Genomic DNA, 16829 nt, shown 5'->3' with positions numbered 1-16829 from the left:
GATAACCTACAAACTACGCCCACATGATGCTTCGGTAGATATCACATATATACAGAACTAGATGCAAATGACAGACACGGCAGCATTAGCAACATATATAATAAAGAACTAGATGTGTTAGTATACAGCCGCCATCTTAAAGCAGTAGACTTCTTATGAAACCTTCCTAGATAACCTAAGTCACTTTTTATCTAAAATGCTCCTAAATCGGCAAAATTTAACTTAAATCTTTGATGAAACTTTTAAAACGTACACGTCGAAATTAGACGGAAGGGAACTAATGCAATAACGGGAGCAATTTTAACATCTTTAACGGTTGATTCACAACATTAAATGTTACGTGCCAACGACGGCTCGCGAAGTGCGTAACATAAAACAAGCCACACAAATGTACGAGTGGACACAAAATTTACAGAACAATCAAACTCGCAATGAATATGTACAGAATGCTGACGAAGCGTGACTTCAGGGTAAGCCCAGGCCAAAACAACAAACAAAAGGAACTACACTTAAATCCCACCCGCTAACTAAACCCTGATCATGTAAAAGGAACAAAGAAAAAAAACAGCGTCTAACCTAACTTCCTACTCTATGCAAAACAGGAGAAAACGGGTTGAACAGAAATGGCGACTTACCCTTACTTGCTTCAGTGCTCACCGAAAAAGCGGGAGTGTATCAAAGTAGCGATCAAATGCAAACGAGAGTGAATGGCGAGCAAATAGCTGGCGAGGAGGACCGCGGCAGAATACTGTCAAATGCAACCTCCTAGAGCAGGGGTGCTCAAAGTTTTTTTTGCTCCAAGATCTACTTTTAAATTAGACAACCTCCCGCGATCTACCTTAAGAGAAGGGGCTGAACTAAAACCAAGAAAAAAATTTAAATGTACAGTTACAGTAATTATGCTTTGTGAGCAACATATGAGGTTATGTTGCTCACAAAACACAAATAAGTGTACATTTAAAAAAATATAAAAACTGGACGGTAAATTATGTTTGCTCACATAACATAATTAACTATGTATATTTAAAAAAAAAAAAAATTTTTTTTTTTTTTTTTTTTTTTTTTTATGCTGCGAGCTACCCACACTAGCATTGCGATCGACCAGTCGATCGCGATCGACGTAATGCCCACCCCTGTCCTAGAGCATTGACAGCGGCAGGTTTAAGAAGCTTGGCGCCTTTTCCCGTGGCCAATCAGCGGTGGTGACGTCATCAGTCCGTCCTGCGTCGATCAGCTGTCGTCACAGTGGGAGGGGAAGCAGCCAGCTGGTGGAGGCGACGATCAGCTGACTGGAAGAATCTCAGAAAATTAACTATTAAACAGCCAGGGGCCGTCACAAATGACTTCCACACATAGCAAAGGTTATTATCTAGTTATCGCAATATCCGCAATACCCCTGTGTCTAGTTAAGTTTAGGATAAAGAATTGGGCTAGGGCCAATAGTCCCAAAACCCCTTTAAACTTCAGATAGTGTGACTTTTTTTTAAGAAAAAAAAATGAAAATTATCACCAGTTACTTTGTCAAGTAACTAATTAGTATTTCAGTTACCTGAATAAGAGTAACGCAATTACTTTTTGGGAAAAGTAATGTTACATTTTTAAAGTAAGATTAACAACACTGGCTAACAGACTTCAAGAGCACCAGTTATCTGAATAAAAGCTCTAACAGCAATAGATTCCAAGTACAGTTAAAACATGTATAGTCTCCAAAAGCCATTTTAATTCTGCTGGGAGTTGATCACTAGTAGACGTCCAATCAGTTTGAACTGGAACTCCCACTTGAAACTGAGTGACCATCAGCAGTACAGAGTTCATTTTGGGGCATTTTATGCAGTGGTGGAGCAAATATGAACAGAGCCTGGGTGTGATGAACATAAATGCCCCCCCCCCCCCCCCCCCCCCCAGAGTGGACCGACAATTATTCACAAGCCCCTCATGACTATTGTACAACACTGTTTAATCCTCCCCTTGTCCAGCCACGCCCACTATACGCCAGCAAACTGGGTCCTAAGAGGCCCGGGTCCACTTGTGTCATCAGCACAATCTTAAGTAGATACATCAGTCAGCCAATATATCTGGCCGATGTTCAGGAAATTTGACTTATATCAGTATCGTTTTAACCCAACCGGCCGGTGTGAAAATGTCCATTTAAAACTTGGGTTAGGGACAAGGGATTGCGGTATTTTGAGTATTGTGTGAAAAGGAGTTTTTAACTTTAATATGTTTTACAGCATCACTCACTCCTGCTCCTTTCTTGGGTCAACAGTGCAGAGAGTTTTGCTTGTTAAAAGGCAACGATTGGCAGGCGTTGAAGCTTTGATCTTGCCAGAGAAGCTTGGAAGCGCTACCTTCAAAGACACCAAATGGGTCAATCATGGTTTAGCTTGTTGAACACTGCTTTGGCAATTGTGTGCGCAGCGGTTCTCAGCAGTGTGCTGATTTGAGTGGACTCGAAACATGTCAAGGATTTTTTAAAATTCGCGTTATGGAGGCGGTGCGGTGGGACAGTAACAGGTTTAGAACAGCTTTTCCTTAAGGGCTATTAACTTAAAATGTTTCAATAAACATGCTTTTGGCATTATGAATTGCGGTGTTTGCATTCTTTGATGCTTTTACTCCTCCAAAAATCTTATTGGCTCCTTGAACTAATCGTATGTCCTGATAAACTTATTGGTCGATCTCATCCTAAATTCCGCCCGTTTTCACGTCACTTTTCAGGCATTTATGGGTCACTTCCTTTTGATTTTGGGTTACTGAAAAGGAGGCAACTCAGAATATGCTCAAAGGAATCTGAATGGACTCAAACTGAACAGGAAGTCACCGAAAACTGGCAGTGAAGAATACTCTACCATTGACTACGCTAGACATCCAATCCTACCATTGACTACGCTAGACATCCAATCCAACCATTGACTACGCTAGACATCCAATCCAACCAAAACAAAAACCGTCTAGTGCGAGCAATGGTAGCCAGTGAGCCAACCTAGACACTATTCTAAGATTTTGGTGGCAACATGTTTTAAAATACTTTATATCCCTAATATTTTACACAGCAGCCACGTTCAAGCTTTGGTAAGGCTCATTTTGAAATTCCACGCCAGAAATACAGTATTTTTAGTTCCTCAGTACCCATTCTTTCCGATGGATTCCTCCAGTCAGCGAGGAGTTGGTTTTTAAACCGGTACCTACCGCTTCCTGAATGCAATTTCATTTGATTTTTTGTTTTTGTTTCGCGATTAGTCATCATATGTTTGGCACTTCATTGCCACCATGAAACATTGCCGGTGTCCATCTTTACAAATGTGAATGAATTTACCAGATGAAAAAGTGCACTCAAGCATGTAAAGTGAAAATTTTATTTCCCCACTTAAAGCTGTTAAAAAAAAAAGATTTGCAAACTTTGCTTCCAGATACGTTTATTGATGTAATATTTGAAGACTACCATGTTTCCCCATTTAAACACTGCACTTTACAGCAACAATGGACTCAAAACATGGCGGTACCCCACTGGTTTATTGAGTACCGTAAGAATGGTCCCTCCCACCTAGCACACAAAAAAAAGTTACTGTTCATTCAAGCAAGGCCAAACACATGCTTTTGCTGTATAAGATTTACAAACACAAATTAGCAATTTATCATATCAAGTCAAAGACTTACCCTCACATGAGTAAGCAACTTCCAAGTACTTGTAGGTGCCTTTGCAGGGGTCTCCAAACACTTTGTTACTGACTTTGATTGTACAGCTGTTTTTCCCATTGCACCTGGCCACAAAAAGATCATGTTATAGCGTTTTAAAACAGTACTACGGGAAATTGTCTGCCAAGAAGTCTTGCCTTGCAATCTTCCTAGAGAACCCTTATTACGAGAATCAAGACATTGTAAATATTACGAGATTAAAGTAGTTTTGTTGCTTATTTTTACATGATGTGAACCAAAAGTTCGGTGTCCACAGATTAACTTGAATTGACTGAAATAGGTTGAGCTTCATGTTAGTCTTCAATTAGGCCAGATCTCAGCTCTTTTCATCCCAGGTGTTCGGCAATTCCTAGCTATGCGGCGAAACGTCTACACAATGCTCAGTACGTTTGCGCAAGCATCCACGCATCGGTTGAAAGCGGCAAGTACCCCCCATTTTTGTTTTTAATTACATTTATTTCCTCAAACACTTTTTGTATGTATTGCGCTCATACTTATAACCATTGTGTTTTGTGGTTGCTTTAAAGCAGTTGACCACATTAGTCACGTAGCGTATTTAAACCGTTCTTATTGGATATACAGTAACTACATTTAAGTATTTTCTTAAGGTATTTTTTTAGTACGTTATGCATCTAAACAAAACTTGGGCGCGCACTGTAGTACTTTGTCAAATTTACCTCATGTATGACTTTTCACCGATGTAGAACATTGGCAGAACACCGGGTTTCACACAGAGCGGGCAAAGATACACAAAAAAAGTATTTCAACATCCAATTTGATTCTTTTAATAAAACCTTAATGATGACTAATGTACAACGGAGCTTTAGTGCCAAATAAAAGGACTACAAGATTCAAATCATACTGGTACTATGAGGAAAAATCATTACATTGGGTAAACTGCAACGCACATGTACCATAGCTGGGAGCATCAGTTGAAATTGATGTAGATGAGCAAAGATATGAACGTTAAGTAGCATTAGCCCAACGAAATGTGACAGTTGCGCCCCCCCCCCCCCCCCTCGCAATAGTACGACTTGTACCATTACTACGAGAATAAGTTATTTCGTTGTGCTAATGTAGCAGAATAAACTGCTACTGTACGTAGCGCTTCCCTTTGTTAAAATCCAAAATCTTAGACGCATCTTGTGTTTTATGGTAATGGTATTATATAGCGCTTTTCCACCTTTCAAGGCGCTCAAAGCGCTTTACACTATCGCGCCAGTCACCTACTGGTGACCAGTGTTAATCTTACCGAAAAAAATTATAGTTACAAATTACTTCTCCCAAAAAGTAATTGCATTAGTAACTCAATTACCTGAATGTAAGAGTAATTAGTTACTTGGCAAAGTAATTGGTGATACTTTTTTTTTTTCCCCCTCAAAAAAACATTGACCATTGGAAGATTTTTTGTGAAGGTTTTTGGTACAATTGGCCCGAGCCCAATTCTTTACCTTAATTTACCCTTTACCTTGAATCAACCGTTAAAAGTTGTTAAAATTGCTCCCATGATTGCATTAGTTCCCTTCTCTCTACTTTCGACATATGAAAGTTTTAAAACTGTTTCATCATTTAAAGAGATTCAAGTCAAAATTTTGCCGATTTAGAAGTATTTTAGATTAAAAGTTACTTCGGTTCGCTAGGAAGGTTCTCTACAACAGAGCCGTCCTAAAAACTCTACTGCTTTAAGATGGCTGCTGTCTACTAACTCATTTAGTGCCATGTCTGTCATTTTGCATCTAGTTATATCTATGTACAGTACATGTGATATCTACCATGTCTACCATAACATGCGGGCGTAGTTGGTAGGCTATCGGCTACAACATGTATTATTGGAGCTACCTAGCATCGCGTTTGCTCGTCGTCACAACTTTGCCTCCTCCCTACTCCTGCTCTGCTCTGTCGTCTCGGTGAGTCAGTCTCCCTCAGACTTTTCGACCAATAAAGTAACGCATGCCTTTCAGTCTTCAGTAACGGTAACGGCGTTGCCAAGATGAGAAAATTAATTTGATTACCCACTAGTGAAAAAAATAACGCCGTTAGTAACGTCGTTATATTGTAACGCCGTTATTAACAACACTGCTGGTGACGTAGTATTGGTTCTACAAATAAGGAAAACCATGTTTTGGCTCAGATACATCAAATCAATAGAATGATTTCTAGGCTACCAGCACTTCGTTGTAGCTCCCAGCTACGTAGTAGCTTTACATCGCAATTGACGTATTTTTTTTAATATTGTGCATCTCCTGAGTCCATTTTGGAATCTTCATACGTAAACTATCTTTTGGCTCATCTACAAAGTAGAATCAATAGATGGCTATATCTTGATTCTTTGTTGTAACTCCTAGCCAAGGTACGTGTACGTAAAGTGCATAGCGGGTTTACCCTATGTAATACGACTTCCTCACACTTGTCCTTTTTTCAGCCCGAATCCGCTGTACTACTAATGTTATTGCAAAGATTGAAATTAAGATTGAGCTGGTAGTGCCTTGAGTAGTGCTGCAACGATTAATCAATGAAATTGAGTAATTAGATTTGGGAAAAAAAGCAGTCAAATTTTGCTGCATTGAGAATTCGTTTAATTCGAGTGGCGTAATGTTTTAAGTTGCATTTAGTTTTTGAGTGGATTCACTGCCCTCCAGTGGCAACAGTGAATATCCAGCTGCTCACTGTTAAGACCAACATAAGGTTTGTTTGAGCCAATATGTTTATTGCGGGGGGGGGGGGGGGGGGACTGACAAGACTGAAAAAGCAGTTTCTGCTCTTGCACCCCTCTAAAATAAACTGCTGTATTTTAAGCCAAACGAATTGTTTGATAAACATTGTGTCTATATGCTGCAATAGCAGATTCATGGCGCAGTAAGTCCCTGAACCATTTTTAATATATCCGTTTTACCCTGGAAACCCCCGTTTACAGACGTCGTGCAACAGTTTTTTTTTTTCGACCCAGCCATAAAACAAGGCTATTATTCAAAATGTCATTTTTAGCTTAGAATCATGAATCGATATCCAATATTTAGTTTAAAAAAAAAAAAAAAAAAAAAAAAAAAAGACATTAGCATATCATAGCATTTAAGCTAGCGGACTTTAGTATGAGGGTTTGCGGTTAAATCCTCATTTTGTTCATACAGTTTGAGTCTAAACTCCGGTATCCTAATGTAGTTTTAATTGCGTTTATTGCTCTAAAATGAAAGTTTAATTATGCGTAGTTTGAAAAACTATTTGCATTTAATGCCCTTTTGAAAGTGCAATCTTGGCAACCAAAACTAATTGCTGGCATAAACACTCGTTTCTTTGCTTTATATCTAAAATGTATTCTGCAACGCATTAAATGTTCGTAAATTCGAACAATCGATTATTCCGGACTAATTGATTAATCAGTTACCTAAATAATTGATAGCTGCAGCCCTAGCTTTGGAATTCTTTAAATAAAGCAAACATTTCACAGTCACTTCCTTTTTGTGGCAATTTTCTGTTCATATTGGGTCACTTCCTGCCAATGGAATAGTACCGTATTTGCCCAAATATAAGACTACCCCCTCTTTTTCAAGACTCAAGTTTGGGGGGGGGGGGGAAAAAAAAAAAAGACTTTGAACACCAAATTAGTTTATACAGAAAATAATTACAGTACATCCGAAACAAATGATTATAATATATTTGAGAGAAAACGCATGTTATTTTGCCTCATTCAAATCTTAATATCTGAACATTTAAATATGTAAACTAAAGTGCAGTCACATTCGTAAATTAATGGCTTCTGGTTTTTAAAATGTAAATAAACCAATCTATTGTGATAAAACAAAATTGCAATAACTGGATTAACCATCAAAGTGAAGTCTAACTGTAGTCTTGAAACAAATCTGAATAAGGAAAAACATTGCAATAAAATAATGCAAACTGGTTAAACTTTAGTAGCAGAGATCTGTCATGACAGATCATTACTCCTCACAAACATCCTCTGCCAATGATATCTGGCGCCATCTAGCGTCGTGAATGGGTATAATGTCTAGACCCCTAATATAAGAGGACCCACACTTTTTCAGTCTTATTTCAATGCAAAAAACAGTCTTTTATTCGGGCCAATATGGTATATGTCATTTTAGGGGTGTCAAACAAAAGCCTGCGTCACATAAAAATTCAGTTTTAGTGTTTGAACAGTGTCGATGGATCAAACGGTTTTGGCAGAGTGGCATGCTAAAGAAATGCCATTGATACGTTTTTTGTTTTTTTTTTAATTACAAAAAAAAAAAAAAAAATGTAGTTTTGCATGTAGTGCAAAATCTATCAAATGGTCTTCAAGCAGCCCCAATCAGATTCAAACTTGGACTGCAACTGACCAAATCCTCCAAATTGTTCTTCCGTACCTATCAGCAACGATGTTAGTCGGGTGCGTGCATTCTGTGTTTTTCACATATTGCAGAGGCTTTTGGAAGGCGCACGTGTTCCGGTCACGACGCCCGTAGTTAGCGCCGTGAACGACAATCTTGCTTTCTGGATCTAATAAGATAAGCAAAGTTGTGGAGTGTCAAAAACCTCCAATGAAAACTGACGAATAGGCCTTTAACCTTACCGCAATGTAAATAGGCCTCGGAAGTCTCACATGCCATCATGATTACTGTTCAAGTACATTAAAAACAGTTATTAGAAATGAAGACCTGATTAAGAGTAAACTGCGGACATACTTGCATCCAGGCAGGTGTAGTTGGTCTGCAAGTATTTCAAGGTGCCCACGCAAGGATCAGGAGTGCGGAAGTCACCTGTGTTCAATTCACACAAGGTCTTGCCGTTGCAACTGCAGAGAAAAATGTAAGCATCCCTTTAAATACTTCTTGGACAATTGCCACGTTTACATGGAGCCAAATATTCCAATTACAATCGGAATATTTGTTCAAACCAAATAAATGTGTTCCATATAAACACCTCATTCGGAATGAACAGGCCCAAACCAAATGGAATTTCATTCCGTTTCACAGGGGTGGAATGTTCCTTTTCCCAAACCGATTAGAAGTAAAATTATATCATGTAAACAGGGAAGCGGAATGGTGTCTGGTTGCGTTCTTTCTGCACATGCTCCGTACTGACGTCACTTGGTGACGTAAGTAACTTCACTTGCAACATGGCTTCCAAGCACACGCACCCACACAACTTTTTAAATGAACGGCGTGTCATTCTGAAGTTTTGTTTCCACTCGAAAAGTTAAAACAGCAGCTGATCTGACGATCGATCTCCATGTTTTGCAACGTGACTCTGTTTCGATTAATCTGCGCATGTCAGACGGCATTTGTCAAACGTCCTTTCGGAATAAAGGCAGACACATGTAAACGCTGGATCGGAATAGATGAAGTGACATGTGAACAGCTGATCTGAAATTTCCATTCGGAATGATTTGAATCGGAATGAATAAAAGTCAGCATGTAAACGTGGCTAATTCTGCAGGGAACTTATTGGCTGCCATTTACCGCGTTAGACGTTCAATCCATTCCAACATTCGTTCATTTGCCTCTCGGTCAAAATGGATTGGACGTTTAGCACCGTCAGTCAGGTAATAGTATCATTTCTTGCATTTACTGTTTGTATTGCTAACACCCAATATAATAAATAGCACTTATAGTTTAAGGAAAACTAGCAGAATATAGGGCATAAGATGCATGACGCCTTCTTATCACGGAGGTCCGACATGTGCGTCATTCAACTGACTGGGCAAGAATGACGCTGACAACCCTACGTCTGCACCACCGACTCTCGCAATCAGTTCTCCCGGACAGTCCAGAACATGGCGGGACGCCCTGTCCCAACACGAGGAATACTGGAGAACGCCTGATGTCCAACTGATAAGAGTCCAAGAGCCCCTTTGACACTGAGGTGGCAAAATCCACAACATTTGTTGCCTTGACAACAGTAACTCCCGAAGCCTCCTGTCCAATCCACAAACGGACGATCCTAAACAATGCCCAAACACACCCTTCTTCCCACAGCCTGCCCCACGAGAGCCTTCAAAAAGTGTTTAACCAAGCATTGTCATTTTTTCCACAGGAACCTTTTGTTGACTTGTGATATGGTGACCTTTGATCCTCGCCTGGGTCCCTCTATGCTATATGATCGCTGTTGACTTGTGCTTTGAAGCCTTTTTTCCAGCTTTCAAAATTGAGTCAGCACAAGGGGTTACGACAAAGGTGAATGTGCGGAGTGACCTTTTGGCCGGGTTGTCAGGATCTTGCCGGCCCGGGTTGTTGGCGCTGCGCCAGCCGGGCTAAAAGATCAGATTCCTTCAAAGTCAATTCAAGGACTGTAGTTGTCAGTGGAAGCCACTTATGGGTCCCTTCTAGGCATGTGCCGGTATAACCTTAAGCCAAAATATCAGTTTCACTGTATCACAAATAGCTCTAAAAATGTGTTACTTTGGAATATCACCGTTTAAAAATCAAAATTTTGCTTAAATGGCGGATTACAACCAACTATTAGGCGCATACTGCCACCCACTGTACAAGAGTGCAGTATTCATCTGAGGCGCGCTGCTCTCACTTGGTTTTTATTGGTTAATATTTTGTTTACCTCAGTAATCGCGCTTGTACTCGTGTTGCTGCCTCTAGTGCTTCAATTATGGTATAGTTGCACTGGGCTTATCGATTGCGCTGAGGCAAATTTTTTGAAAAGTAGTGTACTTAAAACTACAAATATGGGCTGCAAGATTTAGTGAAAGTTCATATTTGTACTCTAGTACAGATACGCTAAAATCACGCAAGTACAGTAACAAAGTACTTTTACTTAGTTACATTACACCACTGCAGACTATGGCCTCAATAATGCCAAGTTTAAATCTCTTTTTTGATCTAATAGTTTTCAACCCATTGCTGATGACATTAAATTTCATTTAAACAAAAATGTTTGATTTTAACAGGATTGAATGTCTGGCCCAGTCACTAGTGGCAACCAATGAATTCAAACAAGTGCCCTATAAAAGGGATAAGTCAGAGGCGTACCTGGACTTTACGCGCTCTAGAGTGCCGTCCTGAGCGCACTTTGTGTTCGCCACCATATGCGAAGCGACGCCCTCATTGCAGATGAACGAGTTGGTGCGACCGAACAAAGACTGCTCCACGGAGATCACGCCGTGTTCTGAAGTGCAGAAATTTGTCAGATTTCAAAATGGTCTTGTTTACTTGAACAGACATGCAATTCATCTACTCCCGAGTCAAACTTGTAGGATGTTTACAGTCAATGGCATCGAAATACACAGTACGGCTTTCACAAATTATATTTGTCTCAGATTAGTTTATTGTTTTAACCAGGGCTGTGCAGAGACCGATAGAGGGGAAGGTGCTCACAGATTTAATAGACCTTACCACAAAACTTTCAGTTTAACCGGCTTTACAGTGTAATTGGCTGTGAGACTAATTGAGAGGGGAATAGCGAATAGAAATCAACACTTTCTGGATGTGACTTTGTTAGTCGGCCTTCAACCTCCAGATCAAAATTACAACTTGTGCATCTGAGCACAAACTACATCAGATGTTCACTGAGCCTCAGCACAGTTTTTCCCAAAATCATCATCCATATTTGACAACTTTAGCACCCAATTATTAATGACAAAATGTCATAACATTGTAATTGCGTGCATAATTGTTGGATTTTTATAACAATATCCTTGCAAACTTATTCTTACCCATTGTGCTCTTCACCCAACTGATGAGGGATCCACTGCCTTTAGCAGCCTCATCCAGCTTTTTATCCCCCAACCTCTCCTTATGAAGCATGTCAACAAGATTCCCGCGCGGCTTTTATTTTTAAAGCTTTCTTAAATTCTCATTAACGTTGTGAAGAGAAAGACACAAGTGATTAGCAGGAATACAAAAAAAACAAACAAAAAAACAGATGGATTTACCAAATTATCACATTAAGATTCATACAAACAAAAAAAGACGAATTGCAAATATTAAATTTAGATGAAAACGAGAACTTAAAAGATGTGTACCTTTCTAGATAACATTGAAGAGAACGGACAAATATGGTTGCCTAAAGAGAATAGAAACCCGGATTAAAAGGCAAGAGGCGGGGTAATTACGTGGTTTTTTTTTTGTTTTTTTTTTAAATCCCTCAATAAACCTGGTTTAATAATTTTCACCATTTGCTGGAACACTGTTTATAAGGGTAGCACTGTTTCCAACCACCAGATATCCTCAGACTCTTCACCACACACACCCAGGTCAAAGAGGAACAGCGGGGGGGGGGGGGGGGGGGTTGCAAAGCGTTGGTTTAGCGCAGTACCTCTCATATAGTGGGGCGGGCCCCCCCAGGGGGGGCGTAGAGCGATGCTGGGGGTGGCGCATGTGACTTTGGGGAACATACTTTTTGCCGTACTAGATTAAAGTAATTGCACATCCACTCAGTGGGTGCCAGTGCCACCCTCATTTTCAGCATGTGTGCAATATTTTTGAAGCAAACAAGCGCACACAGCAAAGAGCACTGGACATATGAAATGCTAAGACAAGGAAATATGACGAAGCGTATGTAGCATTTGGCTTTGACTGACTTTTAGTACAGTTGGGGATGCAGAAAGACCAGTCTTAACTTAGTCTAAAAATGTTCGCAGCATACAGCAGAAATTTTTTCAGCGAAAATGTGCCGAATGTTGTTAGCAATCCTCCCGCGTTAAATCAAGGTTAAATCCGTAAACCAGCAAGCACTGTCAGCATCATAAAAGGTGACATACAAAGTTGCTCAGTGCAAAATAACCCCACACCATAGCAAAGGAGCTAATCCTGCCTGCAGCAAAAATAAAAACTGTTCCCCTTTCCAATGAAACTGTCGTTTTTGTTCTATTCATTTTTTCAGTCTAATTGTTTGGCATATTGTCCTTGTGAGTTAAATGCTAACCAACTTAAAATCAATAATAATAAATTTATTAGATTTTTCAGTTTCAAACGGTCAAAAAATGAATCGAGTGTATTTTTACAGTATGGATGGTTTAAAAAAAATTTTTTTTTTACACTTTATTGTAAGTTGATCTATATTAGTTTTTTTCTTTAATATTAAAAACAATATGCAGAGCTGTACTTATAAGAATGTTATAAGTATATAGTAGTATAGTGTATTTAGTGGCGGCAGAGAGTTGGGGGGTGTGGAACGGTTACGTCTTCCCGGTGGAGGCAATAACAAAATAATTGAGAAGCACTGGTTTAGCGGCACACAGACCGCTTTTTTTTTTTTTTTTTTTTTTTAAAAGGCGTTCAAGTACAGTAATAGTACCCGTGTGGAATCTAACAGATTTTATTCTGTATCATGCAGTTTTTTTTTTTTAACTAAAGTGAATGATAAAAGTAACTGAATGAGTGAAATAAAGGCTTCAATGAAATGTTTTAAAAGAATATGAAGAGTTGTCTGCATGTAGTAACTACACCCATTTTTTTTTTTACTGCATACCAAAGCAATTAGTTTTTGATTGTTGACCCACAAAATCTCATTATGGAGTACCGCTTTCGCCTTAACATTTTAGCTGGAAGGTAAGGGTGCACGATATTTTTTTATTTATTTTTTATTTTTTTATTTTTTTTAAAGATATCGATAACTTCCTGCTCCTCAAGGCCGATAACACATCTATACAATATTTCAATGTATATTCACCTGAGTTTTTGAACACGTGTAGGTCAAAAATACTAGTGATTGATTCAGCATTTATTTGCCTTTGACCGAACCAGAATTTTCATGACATGATTATAAACGAACAAAACAAAGGCAAGAACAGTTTTGTCTTCAAATAAAGTGCCCATATCATCATTTTTTTTTTTTTTTTCAAATAAATATAATTATCAATCACAATCAATCAGTCAGTATCATTGACGAAGTGTTCCCCTGAACAATGAGCACTTACAACAGGAGAGGAGACTAGTCTTGGTCCATGAAACAACTTTAACCTGGCAACTTTAAAACAGCAAGCCTATCAATAAAAAAGGCCTCTCAACAACTTGTAAAAACTAAAATGCAAACATTTGCCAATTGCCATAGTAAGGTTTATAACTCAGTGAAGGAAAAATACGGCCTCTAGAACAGTAACAAAACTGCATATTGGCAAAACAGGAGTGGAAACAAATGCACACATCCCAATCCGACACCGTGCCAAAAACATTAATAGGCCCGATAATACATAATGTTATCGGATTTTTTGGGATGACGTCAAAATTTCTATTATCGCACCGATAATTATTGTGCACCTCTATTGGAAGGTGCCTCAATCAGAAGTGGGCCGATAAATATTACCCAACAGTATCATTGTTTTTCAACACAAAAACATAAAAGTTACGACTTTCTACAGCTGAAGATGTTTGTACTTACATATGGCGGAAAAACGACAAGTCTGAAAAAGTTTCTGCTCTTGCACCTCTCCAAAATAAACTGCTGTATTTTAACCCAAAAGAACTATTGTGTTCGATAGAACAATATGTCTATAAGCTGCCTTAACAGATTCATGGTGCATTAAGCCCCTGAACCATTTTTAATTTGTCCGTTTAACCTGGAAACCCGTTTACTGACACCACGCAACCACTTTTGTTTCAAACCTAGCCATAAAAAAAGGCAAGTAATCGTATTTACTATTCGAAATGTGTCATTAATTTATGTCTTAGTGTGTATACATTAAAAAATAAAAAATAAATCACCCGCATATTTTAAACAAATTACATTACGATGAAAAAAATTTGCGTCTAAAAAGTCACGATATCTACCACATAACCATCGTTTCATTGCATTTTCTTCATTACCGTTGCATTTCCCCCAGTATTTTAAATAATCGATCAAAGAAAAATTGGGAAAAAAATGTTTAAAAGGGTAGATATATGAAAATGAAATCTCGACCACCCCTTGATGTCTGCGATTTCTGCATTGCGACCCTTGTTATATCACCATGTTTCACCCATAAAATCCTCCAAAAATCCAGCTGTGACCATTCACAGCCGTGCCTTGACACTGATACATTGAGTTTTTGGGATCGAAAAGAGGTAAGTACGCGATATTATCTCATGCGCTCACCTCCGGTTAGGGTTTTGCTGTATTAAACAAAACAAAAATTCTTAATGCCCTCGTGTTCAAAATTTTTCCTCCCAGAAACTTGAGATTTTAAGCTTTCAATGATTTATCACACATGCAATTTTGAAATTTGGCCAAATTGGGGGTCTCAGAGCAGAACTTCAAGTCACCTGAGTGTTTTCCACCATATAGAGCAGACATGTCCAAAGTCAATAAAATCATTAACGTCTGGCCCGCACACAGACTTAATAAATTTGTCAGCAGTACTGCAACCAGCATATGAAATGGCTTACACACGAAATGCTGCTCCTCATTTACCCACTAAAAGGCAGCAGCACTTTCACCTTTTATTGCCAAATGTATCACATTTGATACACCTAACATTTCATGATTTTCAGACCAATTTAGAATTTTGACATTTTTTGGGAAAAAAAAAATGATGGATGCAAGTCAACACATGCATCTGCAGGTTCCATGAGAAAAAAAAAAACATGATTTAACATGGGTTATAGATATTGGAGCGCTTAATACACAAGTATTTAAGGGCTAAGCAACATTACTCCGTGTGACCCATTACTTCCATTTTCTAAAACTGCGACAAACAAAAAAGTTGACTGACGTCCGACGCTTCAACGATAGGTGGAAATTGGACTATTTCTTCACTAAAATAAGCAACAACTGTCTTGCCTCATTTGTAAAGAGACAGTCGCTGTTTTTAACAATTTCAATGTGAGGCGATATTACTAAACAAGACATGCCGACATGTACGGCAAGATACGCAGCAAGAAATTGAAGCAACTTGAAGCTAGTTTAATTTCATAGCAGTAGTATTTCGCAAGAGCCCGAGAGTCGAAAGAATGCCACAAAGGCTAGTTTGTTTGTAGATTGTTGAAATTATTCATTAATAAAATAAAGCAAATGTGACACTAAATGGCTTGCTAAATTTTGCTTAAATATATTTTACGTAAAGGACGTCAGCCAAGGTCGGCCCCCCCACATTTTTACCACGCCAAATATGGCCCCCTTTGCAAAAAGTTTGGACACCCCTGATATAGAGTATAGTACTGTCAGTTTAATTTTTATAATACTGAAGAGGGGGGGGTTAAAAAAAAAAAAAAAAATTCTCAAAAATTGCAGTTCTCTAGTTGCTTGTAACGGGGAGACAAAAGTAGAAAAAAAATGTATATTAAATAATTGAATATCAAAATGGTCACTAAATCAAGCAGCCTTCACATGCAGTACAAGGCTAAAGCTAAAGACTTACGGCAGCTTAGGCGATGAATGTTCAAAGGGTAAAAGTCGCAGGTGGTGGCTTGTTCTACAGCGTCAACCACTGCAAAAAAAGGTGACAAAATGACTACTTTTAAAACAAGAAATTCTTAACGTTGGACATGAACATTCATAATCACCTGTGATGGGAAAACATGTTGCAGTCAGCACTGAAAAACAGATTGACAAAAATATTTAGCATAAGATTTCTCATGTTTTGCTGGTGCAACCCATAAGACTAGTTTGACACTTCCCTTGAACACAAGCAAACATACAGAAACACAATTTGTTCACATAGCGGATACTTACACAGCATTAAGCAGAATTTAAAGAAGGGCTGCATGTTTCACACAAATTTGTTTGCAATACTAACAACATTCACACCTGGCTCAGTGTTTTTTATAACGACTACAAGGCTTGCACCCAATCTGCTAATTAAAAGCACATTGTTTGTTCTGTGAATCTACGTATCAATATAAATCTATAGATACAGTTTGTGATATGTGGGATTTTTTTTTTTTTTTTTTTAACATTTTAATTTCAATTTCATTTATGTAGGGAGGATACATGTGCACAGCATAAGCCAGGGGTCCCCAAACTATCCGGTCCGCCTTCACATTTGGTCCGGCCCCCTTAACATTTTTTTTTTTTTTTCCCCCAATAGTGCTATTTATTTCCTGGCTTTTTTTCTGTGAAGAATCCAGAGAGGGTTATTTGGTTATTATCTATTTAATTAATAGTGTTTTTATTTTATTGTATTGTATTGTATTGTATTATATTATATTTAGGGCTGTCAAACGATTAAAATTTTTAATCGAGTTAATTACAGCTTAAAAATGAATTAATCG

The 16829-nt window shown here is 38.5% G+C and overlaps 1 protein-coding gene across 1 annotated transcript; it reads right to left on the bottom strand.

Annotated features, from left to right (window-relative positions):
* Window positions 1-3377: 3377 nt before the first annotated feature.
* On the bottom strand, window positions 3378-16413 carry LOC130912164 (L-rhamnose-binding lectin SML-like). Its single transcript, XM_057830040.1, has 9 exons — window positions 16291-16413; window positions 16122-16151; window positions 15977-16045; window positions 10674-10809; window positions 8376-8485; window positions 8264-8308; window positions 8058-8190; window positions 3658-3761; window positions 3378-3544 (listed from the first exon to the last, which is right to left on the bottom strand). The coding sequence occupies exons 1-9, from the start codon at window positions 16322-16324 to the stop codon at window positions 3513-3515; spliced, it is 693 nt and encodes a 230-aa protein (XP_057686023.1). The 5' UTR covers window positions 16325-16413; the 3' UTR covers window positions 3378-3512.
* Window positions 16414-16829: the final 416 nt, after the last annotated feature.

This window comes from Corythoichthys intestinalis, chromosome 2 (genome assembly GCF_030265065.1).
Source record: "Corythoichthys intestinalis isolate RoL2023-P3 chromosome 2, ASM3026506v1, whole genome shotgun sequence".
NCBI classification, from domain to species: domain Eukaryota; kingdom Metazoa; phylum Chordata; class Actinopteri; order Syngnathiformes; family Syngnathidae; genus Corythoichthys; species Corythoichthys intestinalis.
This window is presented reverse-complemented; position numbering and strand designations above follow the sequence as displayed.